Source organism: Populus alba, chromosome 8 (genome assembly GCF_005239225.2).
Source record: "Populus alba chromosome 8, ASM523922v2, whole genome shotgun sequence".
In the NCBI taxonomy this organism is placed as follows: domain Eukaryota; kingdom Viridiplantae; phylum Streptophyta; class Magnoliopsida; order Malpighiales; family Salicaceae; genus Populus; species Populus alba.
The window spans coordinates 15,892,602-15,916,091 of record NC_133291.1 but is presented as its reverse complement, the minus strand read 5'-3'; the positions used below and the strand labels follow the sequence as shown (position 1 = coordinate 15,916,091).

The 23,490-nt window shown below is 34.4% G+C and overlaps 1 protein-coding gene across 3 annotated transcripts; it reads left to right on the top strand.

The window, feature by feature from the left end:
• Positions 1 to 14,279: 14,279 nt before the first annotated feature.
• LOC118039447 (probable protein phosphatase 2C 40) lies at positions 14,280 to 23,047 on the top strand. 3 transcript variants are annotated; one of them, XM_073411134.1, is made up of 5 exons: positions 14,280 to 14,520; positions 15,347 to 16,561; positions 16,688 to 16,952; positions 17,037 to 17,160; positions 22,784 to 23,047. In XM_073411134.1, exons 2-5 carry the CDS (start codon positions 15,374 to 15,376, stop codon positions 22,809 to 22,811), a joined length of 1,605 nt encoding a protein of 534 aa, XP_073267235.1. In that variant the 5' UTR covers positions 14,280 to 14,520; positions 15,347 to 15,373; the 3' UTR covers positions 22,812 to 23,047. The 3 variants fall into 3 exon arrangements, with proteins under 3 accessions (XP_073267235.1, XP_073267236.1, XP_034902039.2); XM_073411135.1 differs by having other exon boundaries at positions 15,381 to 16,561; positions 22,727 to 22,796; XM_035046148.2 differs by having other exon boundaries at positions 22,727 to 22,796.
• Positions 23,048 to 23,490: the final 443 nt, after the last annotated feature.

The window sequence follows — 23,490 nt, the reverse complement described above, 5'->3', positions numbered from 1 at the left end:
TGCCTAGCCCCCCCCTCCTTTTTTGGAAGACATGCCTGATCCCAAGCCACTTTAGCCCTGGTAGCGCTCATATCTGAACCTGACCAAAGAAAGGATCTCATAATTTGCTCAACATTTTTCACTACTTCCCCAGGTAATAGGAATAGAGATGCCCAATAGACCTGGATGGAGAATAAGACTGAGTTAATCAGTTGTACTCGCCCTGCGAAAGAGAGTGTTCTGCAGGTCCAATGTCGAACTTTGGCGGTAATTCGATCCACGAGGCCCTTACAATTAACAGCCTTTAGTCTGGACGAGATAAGAGGCACTCCCAAATATTTCATAGGAAGCTCCCCCTCTCTAAACCCAAGAATACTGATAATCTGTCCCCTCTCAGCACCTAACGAACCGCTCAAGAAGATGTCACTTTTGTTTGGATTTGGATATAGACCTGATAGAACCTGAAACTCTGTGAGTACATTTTTGATCATACGGATTGAATGTACATCCCCTTTGCTGAATATCATCAAGTCGTCGGCAAAGCAAAGATGAGAAATTCTGTCCTTCTTGCATCTCCAGTGGAACTTGAAGTTTTGGTTGGCACTCATATTGCAGAACAGCCCTGACAGGATTTCCATGCATAGGACAAACAAATATGGAGATAATGGATCACCTTGTCTCAGCCCTCTCCCCCCTTGGAAGTAACCCGCAAGTTCACCGTTGACGTTGATCGAGAATTGACATGATGTAACACAAACCATGATCCAATCAATGACTGTTCCAGGGAATCCCATTTCTATCAACGTAGCATCAACGAAATCCCACCGAACAGAGTCATAAGCCTTCATCAGGTCTACTTTCATAGCACAACGAGCAGGACCCGTAGTTTTTTTTTTTTTTTTGGTAAGCTGACTTATGTATTAAAAGAAAATGATACAAAGAATATAATGGGCACACCCAAGATTTACAATGAGGACAGAAACGAAAACCAACAAATGGCTACAGGCTAGCCACATAACAAAAACAAAAACTTGGACCAACTAGATATGCTAGGGGTACAAAAACAACCAGCTAAACATCAAATTAAGAGTCCATGTTATTGACCCTCCAAAGTCTTTGGATCCTTATGTTTTCATCTGTTTGTTGAACATTCCTCATCAAAACAAGCTTATCGCGAATGATACATTCGATTTGATCAAAAACCAAATTCGAAGCTTTAGACACATCTGCAAAGATCCTTGCATTCCGTTCTTGCCAGATACAATACACTGTAGCTGCGAAACCCAGTTTACGAGAAAAGTTGACGAAACTTTTTCCATGCCAAGAGACAGTGGCCAATCGAATCCATTCATCCAAGCTTTTTGTCATTCTTGGAATGTCGCATCTATCACAAACATTCCACCATAATGCTTTCGCAAAGGAGCATTCAAAGAACAAGTGGTTGTGATCTTCATTATTGCGGAGACAGAGTGAGCACCTATTGGGACCATGAATACCAAACCGATATGAAGTCTATCCTACGTTGAGAGTTTCCGTTGGATAGCCACCCAAAGAAGAAATGCATGTCTTGGGACAGCATTCTTGAACCACACGATGTCATGCCAATCAACCATTTGATGATGAATTCTTAGTTGTTCCCAAGCTACTTTGACCGAGAAACTCTGATTTGGCGAATCCAACCAAACAATCTCATCCCTCTCAGCTCCTAACGAACCGCTCAAGAAGATGTCACTTTTGTTTGGATTTGGATATAGACCTGATAGAACTTGAAACTCTGTGAGTACATTTTTGATCATACGGATTGAATGTACATCCCCTTTGCTGAATATCATCAAGTCGTCGGCAAAGCAAAGATGAGAAATTCTGTCCTTCTTGCATCTCCAGTGGAACTTGAAGTTTTGGTTGGCACTCATATTGCAGAACAGCCCTGACAGGATTTCCATGCATAGGACAAACAAATATGGAGATAATGGATCACCTTGTCTCAGCCCTCTCCCCCCTTGGAAGTAACCCGCAAGTTCACCGTTGACGTTGATTGAGAATTGACATGATGTAACACAAACCATGATCCAATCAATGACTGTTCTAGGGAATCCCATTTTTATCAACGTAGCATCAACGAAATCCCACCGAACAGAGTCATAAGCCTTCATCAGGTCTACTTTCATAGCACAACGAGCAGGACCCGTAGTTGTGTGATAGCCTTTCATTAGTTCCTGAGACAAAAGAATATTGTCGTTGATTCTCCGTCCAGAGATAAAAGCTGTTTGATACGGACCTACTAAGGATGGTAAAACAACTTTCATTCTCCCAGCTAGAATCTTCGCGATGCATTTGTATACTGTATTTGCCCAGCAAGATATAGGACGAAAATCTGTCAACCTCGTAGGATTAGCAACTTTAGGGATAAGGGAAATGGATGTAGCATTCATTTCTTTAAGCATTCTACGAGTCTGGAAGAAGGAGCTAACAGCCGTTGATTACATCTTCCCCCACTATGTGCCAATTCTTTTGAAGAAACCTGCGTTGAAGCCATCTGGACCAGAAGCCCTTTTGTTGTTTTCAAACTAAACATAGCATGCTTAATCTCCTCTCTTGTTACATCTTGTGCTAGTACATGCTGTTGAGTTGCCGACAATTTGTAAATAATTGCTGATTGCATCACTTCCTCGTTCAGGACCCTAGGCATCTGTTTCACTCCCAATACACGCTGGAAGTATGCAATTACTTCTGATTTGACCATGAATACCAAACCGATGAAGTCTATCCTGCGTTGAGAGTTTTCGTTGGATAGCCACCCAAAGAAGAAATGCATGTCTTGGGACAGTATTCTTGAACCACACGATGTCATGCCAATCAACCATTTGATGATGAATTCTTAGTTATTCCCAAGCTACTTGACCGAGAAACTCTGATTTGGCGAATCCAACCAAACAATCTCATCCTTTTGCCCAATTCTCATCCTTTGTTTTCAATCTATTTAATTGATTCCTGTGTCTTGGAAAATTATTATTTTGAAGTGCGCTGCGAGGGCTACTGGCTTTGATTGTTGATTTCAGTTTCCCAAAGAACCAAAAAAGCCAAAGCAAATTGTGAGGGCGGAAACCATAACCGTTACCACCTCAGAATCCAACCGAAGAACATCATGTTCAGTATATTGGAGGTGAGACCGCATCATATGTCAAATTTGGACTTATTCTGATTTGTTTGCCTGAGGTTTTAATTGGAGTTTCAATTCTGCCGCAGAAACACTACTATCAGTGTGAACCATAAGCAAACCAACTTCGAATCAGGTTTGGGTACCTAGCCATAAGAGAAGGACCTATAAATTGGCATTCTGTGTTTTCATGGTATTGTAATACTAAATAGAGAATTTGAGGTCATTTCGAGATCGTTTGGTCTTGGTTTCAATCCTGTTACGTAAAAATTGTGTAGAAGGTTAGATTTGCCTCGAGTTTCCAAACGTGATCTTTTCTCTCTAGTTTGTCCAAATATTTTTGTTTTCTGCTATATTTGGGTTATCTAGGAGTCAAGCAGTTTGTTTTCACTAACATCTCGCTTCCATTTTATTTCATCCCTAAATTCCGTACGAGTTTTGCATTGCTACTCGCAAAATCACAATCGTAGTTTTGTTTTGCTTTGTTTTTCACTATATTCAATTGATTCTTGAGTCTAGAAATTATATTTTAGAGTGCGCTGCAAGAGCTATTGAATTTGATTTGTTGATTTCAGTTCCCAAAGAACCAAAAGAAAGCAAATTGTGAGGCCGGGAACCATAACCATTACAATCTCAGAATCAACCACAACTTCATGTTCAGTATATTTGGGGGTGAGAGAACGCAATCATATGTCAAATTTGGACTTATTTTGATGTTTTTTTCTTGAGGTTTTTAATTTGAGTTCAATTCTGCCGCAGAAACACTACTATTGGTGTGAAACCATAAAACAAACCAGTCTTCGAATCAGGTTTGGATACCTAGCCATAAGAGAAGGACCTATAAATTGATATTCAGTGTTGTCATGGTATTGTAATACTAAATATAGAGTTTGAGGTCATTTTCGAGATCATTTGGTTTGGGGTTTCAAATCCTGTTACGTAAAAATTATGTAGAAGGTTAGATTTGCCTCGAGTTTCCAAACATGTCTTTTCTGTTTAGTTTTGTCCAGCTATTTTTTTTCTGCTATATTTGGGTTATCTAGGAGCTTTGATGATTATTATTTTGAATTTTTCAGTTTTAACGTGTGAGAGCGATTCTTGCATAAGTCAGCTTACCAAAAAAAAAGAGTGATTCTTGCATTCTTCAATTCTTGAACGAATTGAATATGACTTATCAAAGATTAAGTGGCTTCATGGCGTCATTCCTACTCACGTTGGTTTCAATAGTGTTGGTGCCTTGGGGCTGGTTTCCAATTGTGATATGATCAAGGCAAGGTCCAAATTCGAATTTTAACGTAAAAATCGCGCAACTATCCAGTTCAGTTTTATGGAAAATAGTCATAATTCTCAATCCTACCATTGGATCAGGCTGAAATTTTACATGGAGGCTCCTGACATGTTTTCATACCTTGGGTTAAAATATCATGTCAATCGGAGTTCGGAAAGGCATCCAAACACGGGGTCAACAAAGGTTGTACGGGTTTTTGTCATTTACTTTTCTTTTGACTTGTGGACTTTCTATTTGGCTAAGATTATTTTCCTAAAAGGATGCGCGCAGCTTATTTTGGGAATCTCCTAATTCTACAAAAGATCTTTAAATGAATTTTGCTGCAAAACATAGTTTTCTAAGTGTGGCAACAGGATTCATAAATGTTTCAGAATCCTTTTCTTACAAGGATCCTTATTCATCCTAGCTATACAAAAAGGAAATAAGATTTTAAAAACTAATTTTACCTTTCAGATTTGAATTCTCCTAGCTTATATAGGACTTCTAAAGGGCTACAAATCTGGTGTCCTATCATATTTAGGATATTAATTTGGATTTATTTATTTTATTGTTATTTTCTTCTTGGTTTAGGGTTTATTTATATTTATTTGGGTTTAATTGGTAAGTGACATCATATAAGTTCACATAAGGGGTCCATTAGGGTTTATTTTAGTTTGTATGTCATTATAAATACAAGGCATAACCAGCACATGTAAGGGGACAATTCATATTAATAAAACTTTTGTGTTTGCCGCACTTTGTGTTGCGTGTGTGTTGGTTTGAGAGATAATCTTCATTCCATGGTTCCTCTGAAGAACTGAAAATGACTTATCGAAGAACAACTGTCTTCGTGGCATCATCCTTATACTTCTCGTTTGCGAATCAATATTCATTGGGTGGGGGTCTCTGTTTTCAATAGTGCTGGTGCCTAGGTATAACTTATCTTTGTGTCACACACTCTTTAAAAACCTGGTTTACTTGGCTTCTCCGGGAATTGATTTCTCTTTGTGTGTCGGGTTGCGTGACCACGTGATCACGAGGTTTCGCATCACATTGTGTCATACTCCTATCAGACCTATTTCGGGTTTTCCGAGATTTAGATCTCAATTTTGATTGTGGGTGGGTGACCACGTGATCACGAGATTTCGCATCACCTTTTTTTGTTTAGTTTAGGATAAATAAAGAAATTTTTTTTGAAACATTAATTAATCCTTGCCCCAGTTGGGAATTATATTCTAGTCCATTAAAGAATCCTTGTAAAACTAACAAAAACTTTCAAAACAGAGCTGTTCGTATCCTTGTAAAAAAAGATTCTTCCGCAACTTACCAAATAGAAAGTTCACAAATTTAAAAAGAAGTAAATAACAAAATTTTTACAGTCTGTCCTGACATATATCACAAGTCTTTCCTAAAACTAATGATTCACGCTAAAGTATTTATTTCAATATAAAAAAATACCTCTAGAATCTTTTGGTAAACTCGATCCAGACAATTTGATTCTGAAGTTATGCTCAATAACATAAAATTAAATAATATGAAAATTTTAATATTAAAATCCGAATTTGATCTTGTTTGACTCGTATTGAGAAAAAAAATTGTGAAGTGTAAAAAATAAGAAAAAAGGAAAAGAAGAGAGCAAAAGGCTAAGCTCATCCAGGGTTGGAGGTTAGGTCCAAGCATCTAAAAAAATTAATATTATATCCCTATAAAAAGAATAATTTTAAATTTTCAAGTCAAAACTATTAAAATTTTAAGTTTTTGCCCACTTGAAAAAAATTTTTCTAATCTTACCCTAAAAACTTTTTCACGGCTCCGCTTGTGGGTTTGAGCCGCTTGGCCCACCCAGCAGCAGGCGCGCTCAACATAATACAAAATGTTGCCTAATAGAGAAGGGCTACTTTCAGTATTAAGTATAATATACTAAAGGCAGGTGGGAAGCCTACAGTAGCTTCCCCACGCCTTTTACTTATTTAAGCTTTTTTTTTTCTTGCATTTTTTTTTGGTTTTTGGTTTTTTTTCCTCGGGAGCAGCAGTTTTTTTTCCATTTTTTTTTTTTGCTTTTGCTTTTGTTTTTTTTTAAATGCTTTTTTTTCACTATAGGCGCTTTTTTTTTTACTTGTATTTTTTTTAACGCGTGGGTTTTTTACTAGCAGTTTTTTTAAAAAAATTTACATGTTTTTTTTTAATGCGTGGGTTTTTCACTGTAGCAGCTTTGTTTTTTTTTTTTCCTTGCTTTTGTTTCTTCTTTTTTTTACATATAATGTATAAATGTGCACATAATGAAACACTTGACTTTTTTTCTTTTTTTTTTTTTGTTTTGCCCCATTGGTTTTTTTTTTTTTTGCTTTTTTCTTTGTGTTTTTTTTTTCTTTTAATGAATTTTTTTTGTTTAAGTTAGTTTGTTAATGTGAATTTTTTTTAATTAGTTTATCATACTTTCATACACGAGGGATCTCCTCGGTTTTTTTATATATTAAGCGGTTGAAAACTTAGCTTTTGTAGCTTTTTTTTTTTAAAAAAAAAAAACACTATGGATTACTACAGTGTTTCCCTTACATGATTTTTGTTTGGTTGTAGTATTTTCCCCACATGTTTATTTTTTAAATTATCTTTGTAAATTTATTTTTTTAATAATTGAGTTGGTTTGAGAATTTAGCTTTTAGCTTTCCCCACGTTTTTTTCATTATAATTATTATTATATTGTATTATATTATATGACTGTTTTTTTCTTTTTATTTTTTTTTAATGAATTTTTTTTGTTTGATTTAGTTTGTTAATGTTAATTTTTTTTTATTTAATTATCATATTTTCATGATACAAAATCTTGGGTTTAATAGGTTAACCTGATTTGACGAGTTATTTTTTTAGTTTTTAGTTTATTAAAGTTAATATTTCTTTTTATTTAATTATCAGACTTTCATGACACGTATCCTGAGCTTGACGGGTTAACTTGGTTTGATGGGTTAACTCGGTTAATTCTAGGTAAACCAATCATTTTTTTTTCTATTTAGTTATCAAACTTTCATGACGCAAATCTCAGGTTTTACGGGATAACCTTTTTTTTGGTAAGCTGACTTATGTATTAAAAGAAAATGATACAAAGAATATAATGGGCATACCCAAGATTTACAATGTGGACAGAAACGAAAACCAACAAATGGCTACAGGCTAGCCACATAACCAAACAAAACTTAGACCAACTAGATATGTTAGGGGTACAAAAACATCCAGCTAAACATCAAATTAAGAGTCCATGTTATTGACCCTCCAAAGTCTTTGGATCCTTATATTTTCATCTGTTTGTTGAACATTCCTCATTAAAACAAGCTTATCGCGAATGATACATTCGATTTGATCAAAAACCAAATTCGAAGCTTTAGACACATCTGCAAAGATCCTTGCGTTCCGTTCTTGCCAGATACAATACACTGTAGCTGCGAAACCCAGTTTACGAGAAAAGTTGACGAAACTTTTGTCATGCCAAGAGACAGTGGCCAATCGAATCCATTCATCCAAGCTTTTTGTCATTCTTGGAATGTCGCATCTGTCACAAACATTCCACCATAATGCCTTTGTAAAGGAGCATTCAAAGAACAAGTGGTTGTGATCTTCATTATTGCAGAGACAGAGTGAGCACCTATTGGGACCATGAATACCAAACCGATGAAGTCTATCATGCGTTGAGAGTTTTCGTTGGATAGCCACCCAAAGAAGAAATGCATGTCTTGGGACAATATTCTTGAACCACACGATGTCATGCCAATCAACCATTTGATGATGAATTCTTAGTTGTTCCCAAGCTACTTTGACCGAGAAACTCTGATTTGGCGAATCCAACCAAACAATCTCATCCTTTTGCCCCTTAGGAGTAGATGTGGAAGGAATAGCTTCTATAATGGGGTGCCAGCCAATAGCATGAGTGATAGGAATTCTCCATTCTAAGTTATTAATCAGCACGTTCACTCTCGCATTGTGTTCCATACTTGAATCATAGATGAAACGTTCACCGTAGGTTTTACGGGATAACCTGGTTTAAAGGGTTAACCCAATTAATTCAATTTCGTTTTCTTTTTCTTCATTAGTTTTTTCTTTTTGATGATTTTTTTTCTTTGTTTTTTTTAATTAATCTATTTAATTTATTACACTTTTATGACATGACCTTATAGCCAGACCCATATCCAATATTCTTGGTCCAGTGTTACAATCATGCTCACTTAAACTTGGATCAATGCAAGTTTAAATTTTATTATTAATATTATAAATATTACTCTTGGGTCAGGCGTTGCAGCCAAACCCAAGATTTTTGGGTATAACTTTGCAGAAAAAACCCAAGATTTTTAAATTTTTTATTTTTTTTAATATTTTTTATACAAAAAAAAATAAACCAACGGCATCGCTTGGGTATCAAAGCTAGTTATCATATAATCAGGAAAGTGGTGCATCAATTACATCTCTTGTTTAAACAGTATGTGAAGATGCTTCTTTATTCTTCAAGCAAATAAAAATGAAACAAACGGTTGAAATTTAAATTCTTAAGAAAAGAATAGAAAAAATGATCTCAAGAGCGTCCCTTTTAAAGAAGCAAATGATATTCATCCTAATTTAATTTCCTTATCCAAAGCCAAATATAGGGTATGCATATCAATGGCAATTATTAAAAGAGGGATTAAAGGAAGCTGTGAATTTATGATTGCCTGACTAGTAATCCTCTGTGATGGCCTCATTTTCCTGTGTCTCCACAGATCATGGACACAAAAATAGCCATAATAAACCTACTAGATGGTAAAAACCAATTGCCTACTAGTCCCTTACCAGCCATATCAAAGAAATTTCCACAAACATAAAGCTCTATGTGGGGACTCAACACTACTGCAATGCCAATCCAAGAGACAACGGAGAAGAAAAACTATGAGCCAACACATGAACGTCAATAGGCAATCTTATCGCCCAAGTTGTTGAAAATGTAGTGTGTTTCTCAGAATACATTTTATCCCAAAAACATATAAAAAGGCATCAATTTAAATTTTTTTTTCAAAATAAAAAAAAAAAAACATTTTTTTAAAGCACTTGAAGGTCATAAGAACCACAATACCAAACAATCTATAAAAGTGCCAGCACGCACGTTAAAAAAAAAGAACAAAGAAAGAGATGTCTAAATAATTACTTTATACCGGGCTTCCACTAGACGATAAATATTCAAATATATGGAGAACGGTGCTTCAAAAAAGATATGCAAATGCCAATTAACATATATTTCAGAAAAAAGTTTATGCCTTGTACTGGAAAGCTAAGTACGTAGTTGCAAAGTTTGACTCCAAGCCACCAGAGAAAGCGCCAGGAAAGCAAATTGATTGATACTCTCATCTCCAGTAGAGCTAAAGTACAGGAAATACTCGCTCCATAACAAAACATCCTAGTTTTCATCATCTCTTTTCTCAATAACCTCTTCAACTGAAGCGTGTACTTCCTGGTCTTCTACATCAAGCATGGGTTCTTGAGCCTCTTTTAGCATCACCTGTGCTGTCTTGAAGCTGCAAAAGTTTCATTAATCATCAACCACGGGCTTTATATTTATTTCTAAAAGCATCTTCCAAGTTAGCCAACAAATCATATGCACAAGTCACATGAAGAAAATTTTCAAAGAAACCTTTACCCTAAATTCCGTAGGCTGGCTGTAACATCTTCTTGTTGCTGCTGCAGTGTGTTCTTCAGTTCTTGAAATTCCCTGATTTTGATTCAGACAGATGTTAAGAAAAAATAATAACCAAAAGAAAACAGCATCAGTATTACTTAGGCAGCAGTTACCTTACGAAAGTTGATCGACCTCAACATTCAATGACTTCTTCAATTCCGATAACTCCTGAATGAGGCAAGAAAGATTTGCATTAGAGTCTTGAATTCAACTGAAATTGCATCTCATGCCAACTAATTAGAATAAACTACTAAGGTGCTCATAAATTGGATAGAGATATAGAATACATGTAATCAGTAAAATGCTTCAACTAAAATATTCATCTAGTCAAATTTTGTAAAACTACGTGAAGGTAGGGAGTTGCTAAAGCAAAAATGGCTAAATTGTGTGTTTTCAATTATAAAATTTAGTATAAAATTTCAGACTAACAATTACCACAAATTATGATATGGTTTCCGGTTCATTCCTAGAAACGTTGTGGGGCATATTTTAAAAACTGACATTCCTTGCACTTTATTACTTTTCCTGTATGCTTGGAACACTCAGGTCAGATGTAAGGGTTGGAGTTGAAATACATGCACTACTAAAAAGACATTTTTTTAATCTACAAATTCCATTCTAGAGGATAAAATAAAAAGAAGAACAAGAGACTCAAACAACGATTGAATGCAAAAAACACGCATGTTGGACTAATGATCTGTTGACACAGTGCTAAAATTGAGCAAACTGCATGTTGTCCTTAAAAATTGCAGGGTAACATTGCTTGCTGCAAAGCCGCCTTGGCACTTATTCTGTTGCCACATCAACATTTCCCAGATGATTTCACACAAAATCTTTCCAAGCACATTCTCGATCTCCAAGATTTTATTATTTTTAGTTCCACCAAAATCTAAGCAATTTTTTTTTCTATCTAATTCGGCAAGAAAAGGAAGAAAAAAAAAATGATAAACAGTCCCGCCGTTTTGGCATTGCGGTTTGGATGTTGCTTTCAAAGTGATTTTCATCTGAAAAACGCATCAAATAAGTGTCTTTTTTGGTATTTTTAGATGGATTCGACATCTTAAATCAAAACATCTAACCAAAACCACGTAGAAAAAGCAGTTTCACCCGCATTATCAAACACATGTAAAAGTGTGTATCTCTGCCGTTCTATTAGATGGGAAAAAAATTGCAGAATGAATAAATAAATAATATAAAATGACTTACATCACGAAATGGACCTTTTTGACTTGAGTGTCCAGCTTCGATCTCCAACTTTGCAAATCCTGTTACAAAATAAAATAAAAAAACTGGAGAAAAGAAAATACAAGTAAATATGTAAAAAAGAAAAGAAGAAAATTAACCTGCTTTAAGCCTTGGATTCTGTTAAGAAGATCACCCTGGATTCATTTAAATTCCTAATAATTTTTAAAAAATGTGGGCAATTACAACAGTTGTAGGCAGCAAAATGTTAGAATGAAATATAGATAATAGGAAACATTACAGCGATCTTTTGAACCAATCGGAACTGTGTTTTCTTTCTTCTTGCCAAAAAAATAAAATTATCAGGCTTCGCAAACAAAAAAAAACACAAACACGACATCAAATCGGAGACACAGAGAGAGGAGAGGAGAAAGAAGTTGTGTGGTGTGTACAGGAGCGATAGGAAGTGGTAGCGGTGGAAGAATCGGAGTTGGCCATTGATTGGATTTGTTTAAGTATCGAAGAATCGGAATTTTTGTGTGTTTTTAAAAAACAAGTTTGTAGGAGATTATTATTTTTTACATGTTTTTCGTTTGTTTTGTTTAGTTGAGGTTTAATAAAAATGAAGAGGGAGCGGGGCGGGAGTGGAGTGGAGTGGAGTGTAGCCGCAGTGGAAAATGATGTGTTGTGTTGTCGGTTGGGGTTTCTGTCTACACGTGAAAAAAAACAAAATTTTGATTCTTTTGTAATGTGTTTGGGCGGGCAAAACAATTGAAAATCAACTCAAGTACGGAGCAAAGTTATTAAAACGGTACAGCTTATAATTTGCATCGGTACTCATCCCTGCACATTAGAATTTTATACAACATCTTATAATTTTTTTTTTTATTTCATTGTTTAATTAAATTTATTATTGTCTTCGTATATAAAGTGATCTAAATTGTTGAATCGCATCTACTTTTATATGATTTGTTTATTTATTTTTATATATATTTATTCAATATTAGTTTGAGATTTTAGAGCTTTTCAAACAATAAATAATTTCAGCATTTGGCAAAGTAGACGTATATTAGCAGCCAGAGTTGATTCAACAATTGTTGTCTTGGCTGAGACTCGATTTGCCCGGTAGATTTCTGGCTAAAGCTGATTGAAAAACATTTCTTCTGTGTGTGAGTGTGTGGTTTCAAAACAACTGTCCTTTCCACCCCAAATCTGTGTCTTATTATGTGATTCTTTTGTTAAAACAGCCTTAGATAACAGTCCTCCATCAGCTTGATCACTAAAAAACAGCAGCCATTAGTTCTACCCTTCATATTTCGGCATGACCTCTGCTGTCAAACGAATAAGCGCTGGTTGCTCCTTATCGCCCTCTATAAAAAAGTACGTATCCAGTGCCATTTAAATATCCAGTCTGGACGCCAAATGCATGGAAAATAAGCAATCCATAAATGCTTGGTCCTGTGGTTCAAAATTCACTCTTTATAGGAACACACGTGTGTAGTCAAGAAGCAGGCGAACTAGTGGACTTCATGTACCTTTTGCGGTCCGCACATATAAACATCCACTTTGGGGCTCTGGTCTATTGATGGGTCATCTTCTCCGGTGCCCAGTCCCTACCATATGTCTTTTTTGTTTTTAAAACAATCTTAATAACACCCTCCCGTGTCAGCATGGTGGTCTTGGTTCAAAATTTTAAATTAAAAAAATTGAAGTATTCCTTCATAATAAACAAAATCAGCTCCTTAATATTACTGTTAGTTTTATAATGAACTCCCACATAAAAAAGTTTCTTTCTTTCTTTCTTAATTTTTTTTTTTTAAATACCCAAAAAGATATGCCTATCATTTTATGGTAACTTCAAGGAGATATTTTATCTTGTGTTCAAAATAGAAAAAAGTCAAATTTTAAATCAAGTTAAAGATTGATTTATCAAGTTAAATTATATTAATTTTTAAATTAATTTTTTAACACTTAATTCAAGTCAGGGAACAATTTAAAAGGTTTCAAGTCAACTTAGCAGAGGTTGGACTAATGATAAAGGTCTTGGGGCTTAAGATTTAAGTTCAGGATTTGAATCTCTTTAGCTACATTTTCTTGCGGTTATGGCCCCTATTGTAAACACCAGTGATTTACCCCTTGTTCTTGTGTTAGAAATTTCCATGGGCATGGGTATAAGAGCTCGAAGATTTAATCAAAATACACATAAATTCATCTAAATATATCAGTTACAAATAAAAAAATTATATTTAATAATAATCAACAACACAACACAACACACCAACTACAATACCATTATTCATATAAAAGAAAATGCATAGAGAGGTATTACTAAATTTTCGTCCCTATAATCCATCCTAATCCACTTAAACTCTTAAACTTTGGGATCAACTCTAATGCAAAGAATTGATGTTTCCAAGAATTTTCATTTTTTTTCCACAAATACTGTAATGGCTCAATAAAGCTAATTATGGGCAAGCAACACCTTTTAAATTAATTTTTGTAAATGAAAAATTACTCTTATTTTTTATAAGATTTGAACCAAATTTCACTTTCACTTTTGTTAATTTTAGAAATTACACTTTATATATAAGGTTGTTTTTTTTATTAAATTTTGACTCAATATATAAAGGATTATCAACTAATATAAATAGTATGATATAAAATATAATTCTCTAAAAACTACAAAGAGAAAGTGAACTTGCATTTAAAATTTTGGGAGGGCCAAAGTAATTTTTCTTTTGAAAATTTTAAAGCATTCTTTATTGGATATTATCATATGTATGGTGGCCTAGAAGAAAAAGATAAAAGAAAAACATGAAAAGTGAGAGAAAAAAATGGGGGCTGAAACTTTTTGGAAACAAAAGAATTGAAATTGGAAAAAGTTAAAGTAAACTGTAGGAATCTAAGTTCAATATTTTGAAAATCTTAGGGACTAAAATATAGTTTGGAGCTTGGAGTTCGGAGGAGATAGCGAGAAGAGAGTTCAAATAGAACTCATAAGGGAATTACTGGTTAACGTGAACCAAGCAAAAGAAAAGAAAGTTCTTCTTGTTTTCCTTTATGTATATATATATATTCTCCACCACCTAAAATATAATCTTTCCTTCTATATCTTTCTCTCTTAGATATCTTGCCTTGCCTATTTCTAGTACTTCTTGCCCTTTTATCCACACCTTTTCACTTAAGAGACACAACAAGCTTACATTCTCTGTCTGGTCCCTTGTTTTGGGCCAAACTACTGAGGTGGGAATTCATTTTTTAGCTCTGTATGTTCTGTTTTTCGTTTGAATTTTGTTTGCTGTATGGATTTGGCTTACTGTTTTGATACCATCGGTGTTTTCTTGAATACTTGAATGTTTTTCTTGTTTTCTTGTTTAATTTGGTGTCTGTTTCTTGATTTGGAGATTTTGGCTTTTTCTTTGTTGAAGTAATCATCTATCTAGTCTTTAACGGTGCTTTCTTGTCAGCCAACTTCAGAAGTTAATTCAATATAGACAATAAAATCTTTCGAGGAATATATGAAATCCATGGAATGCCAAGTACAAATATGGATCATGATTACTGAACAAATTCAGAGTTTCTTGATAGACATGATATATTTTGATTGAATCTTCTGATGCTTATTGAACTTAGATGCTTAAAATCTAAGAAAAAGCTATTGAATGGTTTTACCAGTTGCATAAAATAGGGTTGAAATTTGGATGTATAAGCTATGTCTAAGTGCTTTTAGGATCCCTTTTCAAGTTGCCTAATATTACCTTGCAATCATCGTCTTTGGGAGACAATTCTAACATGGGGGGTAAAACTTGATTGATTCTGACAATCTCTTGACGAGCAAATGGACCCAAGGTGTTCTTTTAAGATTTACATAGCTTTCTGAAAGGATCTCTCGTCCCTATTATAAGTTTTGAACCCAAGCTGTTCTAAGGATCTCTAGTATCCGGTGGCTGATTCTTATTTATGATTTATGATGTGTTATAGTCATTAGCATGCGTGTGTTAATCTCTTAATTTTGATTAATTTGTAAAATTTTACATCTTGATGTTCTATATTGAGAGATTAATTGCAGGTGCTTTCCTTATTTCATTGAAAAATAATGCTAGGAGAAAATACAGTTAATCCTGAAGGAGAATTCAAGATCAGTTTTGGTTATGAATGCAATGCCCATAACGGTTGCTCTTGCATGGTTCCTAGTGGATTTGAAAGTCTTCCTGGAAAAATCCCTAAGAATAGCAGCTTCTCTCGCTTGTCTGGTGCTGCCTTAAGTGCGAATGCCACATTGGCCAACACAAATATCTGCAATGGTGTAATAGGGGCAGAAATACTTCCCACCTGGGATTCCCCTAATTCATTTCGTAGGATTCCTTCATCACCAACTCTTTCAAGGTTGGATGTATTATCATCTTCTCTTCAAAGCACTATATCAAACCTAAGTTGTAGTCCACCCACCCCAAGTCCACCTGAATATGATTCTTGTTCATTTAGATCCATGAGTGCTCCTTCTAGAAATGAAGGTTTTCTTAATGCAATGGAAGTTCAAGTGGCAGGTGGAGCTGCTGGTGAAGACAGGGTTCAAGCTGTCTGTTCTGAAGAAAATGGCTGGCTCTTTTGCGCAATCTATGATGGCTTCAATGGAAGAGATGCAGCTGATTTTCTGGCTGGGACATTATATGAGAACATCATACATCAGACTAGATTATTAGATTGTGACTTGAAGCAGGATGTTACCGGAGCTTCAAATGTTTTCTATCCGCATGGTCCCTTTCAACATGCTTTCAAGGGAGCTAATAATAGTCATGTAGAGAAACCACCGACAGGAACTTTTGATAAGAACAATTCAAGTATAAAAAAGTCCATTAATAATGCTCTAGTTCATGATTCATCTGATTCATTTAGACAGGGGATGCTAGATAGCCTTCAGCGTGCCCTTAGTCAGGCTGAGAATGATTTCTTGTACATGGTAGAGCAGGAAATGGAGGATCGCCCTGATTTAGTATCTGTTGGTTCATGTGTCTTGGTCGGTCTTCTTCATGGGATGGATTTGTATACGCTTAATCTGGGTGATAGCAGAGCTGTATTGGCAACATACGATGAGGGCAGCAATATGAAGGGTTTTGGGCGAATAAAACCTATCCAGCTCACTGATTCTCACACTGTAGATAATGAACTTGAAAGAAGTAGAGTGTTGTCTGATCATCCCGATGACCCAGCAGTGATTGCAGGTGGAAAAGTTAAGGGAAAACTGAAGGTCACTCGAGCCTTAGGAGTTGGATACTTAAAAAAGGTTTGTAAGATATTCATCCAATCTATCTCCATAATCAAGTTAGCAATGACATTCCAAAAGAACCATGGTACATGTACCTGAAATTCTTACTCTATTTGTAATGTTTGCATATTCTTTTTCATGCAGAAAAACCTAAATGATGCACTGATGGGTATTCTTCGAGTTCGTAACCTCATAAGCCCTCCATACATTTCTACTGAACCATCGCTGAATGTGCATAGGATATCAAAATCAGATCACTTTGTTATCGTTGGCAGCGATGGTTTGTTTGATTTCTTCACTAATGATGAGGCAGTAAAGCTTGTGCATTCTTACATCATGAGCAACCCCAATGGTGATCCAGCAAAGTTTCTACTAGAGCAGCTTGTAGGGAGAGCTGCTGATTGTGCAGGTAAATTCCTTGATACCACATATGTCCTCCTTTTTCCAATTTATTCATTATAAATTCCTTAACAATTTAGCATTGCTATTGCAGGTTTCAGCATGGAAGAATTGATGAATATTCCAGCAGGTAGGAGGAGAAAATACCATGATGATGTGACTGTAATTGTGATTATTCTTGGAATAAACCAGCGCACCTCAAAGGCATCAACTTGGGCGTAAGTTTTATGGGACTGTTCTCTGTCTTGCAATAGAATATTTGGTTGTCTCTATTCTGTAGCTATAGGTTTCAAATTGTACATATCTGATGCCAGACCATGTTGATCTGTGGAAAATTTGATCATCCTCCAATTTTATGATCTCAGAATTAGCACAAAGTCTTTTTCTTTTCTTTTTTTTTATTCTTTGAACTGTGCATGAGTGTCTAAAATAAGACTTTTTATGTTTTCTTTTGGTCAAAATGAATTGGACTTTTCCTATAAACAAAAAAGAAAGAAAGAACAAAAACTTTCTCATCAAAATAATCAGTCTGTATTGTATATTTTGTTAGAGGTACATTCGTGCTATATCAGATACTTTGATTCCAACTAATGCGAACCTCGTGATCACGTGGTCACATAACCCACAATCAAGATTGAGATATGATCCTAGAAAGTATAAATAGGTCTGATAGAAGGTTGACATAATAGAAACTTGCCCCAAGACATTAACACTATTGGAATGAGTTGAATGACGTCACGAAACCAGTTAATCTTCGATAAGTCAGATTTCAGTTTGTTTAAGAACTGAAGAATGTAAGAATCACTCTCACACGTTAAAACTGAAAAATTCAAAAGTAATAATCATCAAAGTTGCCGAAATTTAGGTTACATGTGTTTAAATAGTTCTTAAAAGTAATCCTAATGGATCTACCCTTATGGCCTAAACTGACCCCATACAAAACTGATCCAAAAACCCTAAACTGAAAAGCTCATAACCTGATCCAAATAAGCTTTGGATCCTAGCTCAAAACAAAGTTTTAATTAAGCCCAAACATGAAAGAAAATAATAAAAATAACTAATTTGTCATTAAATACCACTAACCCTTCTTTCCTTGTGTAGCTAGGATAAATAAGGAATCTTTATAAGAAAAGGATTTTGAAATATTAGTAAATTATTGTCACACTTGTAGATTATATTACAGCTCATTAAAGATTCTTATGGAACTAGAAAATTTCCAAAACCAACTGTCACATCCTTGTAGGAAAAGAATCTTAATCAAATAGAAAGTCCACAAGTTAAATGGAAATAAATAACAAAATTCATACAGCCTTTGTTGACCAGTATTGTTGTGCCTTCCTGAAATCTGATTGATCTGAATTTTTAACCCAAGGTAGGAAAACATGTTTGAAGAGTCCACATAAAATATTAGCCCAATCCAGCGGTTGGATTGAGAATTATGATTGCTACCGTAAACCTGGACTATTACGCTTTTTACGCCAAAATCCGAATGTGACCTTACTTGGGTTGTATAACATAGATGAACCGTATCAGAAAGTCATATATTTTTTCTCCTAATTAAGTAAGGAAGTTGACCAGATCTTGTTCCAAAAGAGGTGATACGATCCAGGCAATGAAAAAATAATCAGATTCGAATATTGATGTAAAATGCGTAACTATCCAATTTTACAACAAAGTCATAATTCTCAATCCGACTGTTGGATTGAGATAAAAGTTTACGTGGAGTCTCCTGACATGTTTTAATACCTTGGGATAAATTTTCTGGTCAACAAAGGCTGTACGAATTTTGTTATTCACTTTCTTTTTGACTTGTGACTTCCTATTTGGCTAGGATTTTTTCTCCTAAAAGGATATGGCAGCTTGTTTGGGAATTTCCTAGTTCTACATAGATCTTTAATGAGTTGTACCATAGTTTTCAAGTGTGGTAAGAATCCATAAATGTTTTAGAATTCTTTTCTTACAAGAATTCATTATTAATCTTAGCTAAAACAATGAAAGAAGACTTCAAAATTAATTCTACCTTCAGATCATATTTCCTAATCCATTTGGAACTTCTTAATATAGTGGCAAATCTAATTCTAGCATATTTAGGATCGTAATTTTCAGATTTTTATTATTTTCTTCTTAGTCTTTAGGTTATTATTACTTATTTGGATCAATTGTAAGTGGGTCTCATATAAGTCAACTTAAGGGGGTCTAATAGGGTTTATTTAAGTTTAGAATCAGTATAAATAAAGGCATAACTAGACATGTAAGTTAAACAATTCAGATTAATAAAACTTCTTATTTGTCGCACTTTGTGTGTGTGTTGTTGGCGAGATAATCTCTCTTCTATGATTCTTTAAATAACTAAAAACAACTTATCGAAGAACAACTCGCTTCGTGGCATCATCCTTATATCTCTTGTTCGTGAATCAATATTCATTGGGTGGGGATTTTCATTTTCAATAGTGTTGGTGCTTGCGTACAAGTTATCTTTGTGTTGCACTCCTATCAAACTTGATTTACTTGGCTTTCCAGTAATTGATGTCTTTGCGTGTGGGTTGCGTGACCTTGAGATCACGAGGTTCGCATCAAAATAAATGTTGTATCAAACCGACAATGTTTTCTTTTCTTCTTCTCTTCTCACAATAGAACAAGACTTATACTTATTTTTATTTTGTTAGCTTTAAACCAGGGCTAGTTTGGGTTTAATTAATACTATATTTTCAGGTAGGATCCAAGAATGATATGATCTAGGCAACGTCAAATTCAGATTTTAATGTAAAATGTGCAACTATATAATTTTACAGCAATAGTCATAATTTTCAATCCAACTGTAGGATCAGGCTGAAAGTTTATGTGGAGTATCCTGACATATTGTCCTACCTTGGACTAAAATTTTAGGTCAATCGGAGTTCAACAATGCATCGTAATACTGGTCAACATAGGCTGTAAGAATTTTGTTATTTACTTCTTTTGACTTGTAGACTTTCGATTTGGCTAGGATTTTTTTTTCTAAAACGACGGGGCAGCTTGTTTTAGGAATCTTCTAGTTTTACATAGATCTTTAATGGGCTACACCATAGTTTTCAAATGTGGCAAGGATTTATAAATGTTTCAGAATCTTTTTCTTACAAGGATTCTGATATGATCCCAGGCAAGATTAAATTCGGATTTTGACGTAAAATGTGCAACTATCCAGTTTTACGGCAACCATCATAAATCTCAATCCAACCATTGGATCGGGCTGAAATTTTACGTGGAGTCTCCTGACATGTTGTCCTACCTTGGGTTAAAATATCAAGTCAATCGGAGTTCAGAAAGGCATCCAAACACAGGTCAATAGAGGTTGTACGAGTTTTGTTATTTACTTCCTTTTGACTTGTGAACTTTCTATTTGGCTAGGATTCTTTTCCTAAAAGGATGTAGTAACTTATTTTGGGAATCTCCTAGTTATCCAAAGATCTTTAATGGGTTGCAACATAGTTTCCATGTGTAGCAAGGATTCATAAATATTTCAAAATCATTTTCTTACAAGGATTCCTTGTTCATCCTAGAAGGAAAGAAGACTTCAGAATAAATTCTACCTTTAGATCAGATTTCCTTGTCTATTTGGGACTTCTTCATGATGACAAATCTGATTTTAGTATATTTAGGATAGTAATTTTCGGATTTGTATTATTTTTATTATTTTCTTCTTAGTCTTTGGGTTATTATTACTTGTTTGGATCAATTGTACTTGGGCTTCATATAAGTCCACCTAAGGGGGGTCCATTATGGTTTATTTAAGTCTAGAGTGAGTATAAATAAAGGCATAACATGTTAGTTAGACATTTCAGATTAATAAAACTTCTTGTTTGTTGTATTTTTGTGTGTGTGTGTGTTAGTGAGATAATCTCTCTTCCATGGTTCTCTAAAGAACTAAAAAATGACTTATCAAAAAACAACTGTCTTCATGGCGTCATCTTTATACTTCTCGTTCGCGAATCAATATTCGTTGGGTGGGGGTCTCCGTTTCTAATAATGCTAGTGGCTAGGTACAAGTTATCTTTGTGTCACACTCCTATCAAACTTGATTTACTTGGCTTTTTAGGAATTGGTATCTTTGCGTGTGGGTTGCGTGACCATGTGATCACGAGGTTCGCATCAGATTCCTTATTCATCCTAGCTAAAACAAGGAAAGAAGACTTCAGAATTAATTCTACATTCAGATCAGATTTCACCTAGTTTATTTGGGACTTCTTAAGGGTGAAAATCTGATTATAACATATTTAAGATGGTGATTTTTGGATTTTTATTAAATTTTATTATTTTCTTCTTAGTCTTTGGATTATTATTATTTATTTAGGTCAATTATAAGTGGGCTTCATATAATACCACCTAAGGTGAGGTCCATTAGGGTTTCTTTAAGTCTAGAGTTAGTGTAAATAAAGGCATAACTAAACATGTAATGTTACATAATTTTCTAATTAATCAAACTTCTTGTTTGCCACACTTTGTGTGTATATGTGTGTTGGTGAGATAATTGCCCTTCCATGGTTCTCTATAGAACTGAAAAGGACTTATCGAAGAACAACTAGCTTCGTGGCGTCATCCTTATACTTCACGTTCACGAATCAATACATGTTGTACTACATGACCTCAAAACTAGATTTACTTAAATACATTTGTGAAAAGCCTTACTGGTTAAGCTGGATAGCAAGATGACAAGTGTTGTTAGTACAATATGACATTATTTATATGATAAGGAAGGTTGTAAAAGAAAACGTGATTGCTGACCATATGACAAATCATACTATGGAAGATACAAGCCACTGAATTTTAACCTTCTCGATGAGGATATGTTAACAGTTGAAGATGACAGTGAGATGAATGACTAGTAGACCATGTGCTTTGATGGAGCAGCGAATGTATTAGAAAATAGGGCCAGAGCAGTGATAATTTTCCTGGAAAAAAAACAGTACCCTATTTTATTAAGGTCGCATCATCTACTTAGTATGAAGATTGCATCATCGGTCTAGGAGCTGCTTTAGAGCTAAAAAATAGGAAACTTGATGTTTATGAAGTTTCACTCCTAATTATCTACCAAGTGAAGGGAGAATAACAAACTAAAGATGAGAAGCCAAAGCTATATCAAGATTATCTCTTGAAGTTAGCTAATGAGTTCGAAGAGATAAAATTCACTCACATGAGCTAGGATAAGAATCAGTTTACTAATGCTCTGGCAACCCTAGATTCGTTGACACAACTCAATATTGGGAACAAGATCCAACCAATAAGCATCAAAATAAAAAATCTTCAAGCCTACAGTAGTTCACTAAAAGAGTCACCAAATAGAAAACTGTGATACAGTGACATAAAAAGGCTTATCCATTAGTTTTATACTTCTTATGCTAAGGAGAAGGAGATTAAATGTATGGATATTTGATTACCACTATCAAAATACCAAACAACTTGTTCCTTAAACATATTAGGTTTTAGGACATCATTAGTTGACGTCGCATATCAAAACTTATCGGAATTTGCTCAAACTTTATATTTTGTCTATTTGGATTGATATCGAATTGTATCTAACATTTTAGATCAATTGGATATCATTTACTTTAGATCCTAGATTCAGACTTAACTATTCATAAATGAGTCTGTTTTGCGTCAACTTTTAAAATTTATTTTTTTTCTATTGTTTTCATTTCTTGTAGTATATTTTTAACATATTGAACATATTCAGGTGTTGTTTTATCATTTTGTATATTCTGTTTCTTTTTTTATTCTAATCTTCAATCTCGTTTATATTTTGAATAGATTCATTTATTACTCACGAGACTATAATCACAAGTTCATTTTGCTTGTTTTCTAAAGAAACAAACTAGTTGAAGAGCCATATTAAGCAAGAAAGAAGTCTAGGAGCGTACCCGGAGAGGACAGAAGAAGCTGGCTAAACTTGGGATTATGTGCTGGGCCTAATTGGATTGTACTGGTCCTTTTCACTTTTCTTCATTCAAAGATAACCCAAATGGGCTTGGGATCAAACGCTCGGCCATTTTTTTCCAAGATGTAAAAAAGAAATAAAACCTCGTACTTTTTTCTTCATTATTTTTAGTGGACCAAAAGTACAAGATTAATTAAGCAAGCAAGATCTGCCAACCATATCAATTATCACAAAATGTTGGTATAAGATATCATCTTAACCCTTTAAAAGCCATCCCATTTAAGTTCAACATTCAAACATTAGATATCAATTATCATGTTTTTTTTCTGTTAAAGAAATTCAAACAACAGATTATATAAAGATGAAACATGTGTTGATATTAAACTTAGATATTAAACCATATTTTGAAGGATTAATTTGAAAAAAAAAATCTATAACTCAGAATCTAACCTAGATTATATTTTAAATTGAGTAAAAAAAAATTAACTTGATAATACATGATTGACCTTTCACTCAATTATCCCAATCATGTTGGCTCTAAGAATTCTTATATCAAAAAAATAAAACAATATTATCTTAGACTTGTGTTAAATTGATAGCTCAATAATCCAAAAATGTTTTAGTCAATCCTTAAATC

Bases quoted from the DNA above. Each gene is read 5' to 3' on its own strand.
- LOC118039447 (XM_035046148.2), top strand. From the start codon at position 15,374: ATGCTAGGAGAAAATACAGTTAATCCTGAAGGAGAATTCAAGATCAGT. The intron at 16,562-16,687 runs GTTTGTAAGATA...TTTTTCATGCAG, and splicing joins GAGTTGGATACTTAAAAAAG to AAAAACCTAAATGATGCACT. The intron at 17,161-22,726 runs GTAAGTTTTATG...TATTTTGAATAG, and splicing joins TCAAAGGCATCAACTTGGGC to ATTCATTTATTACTCACGAG.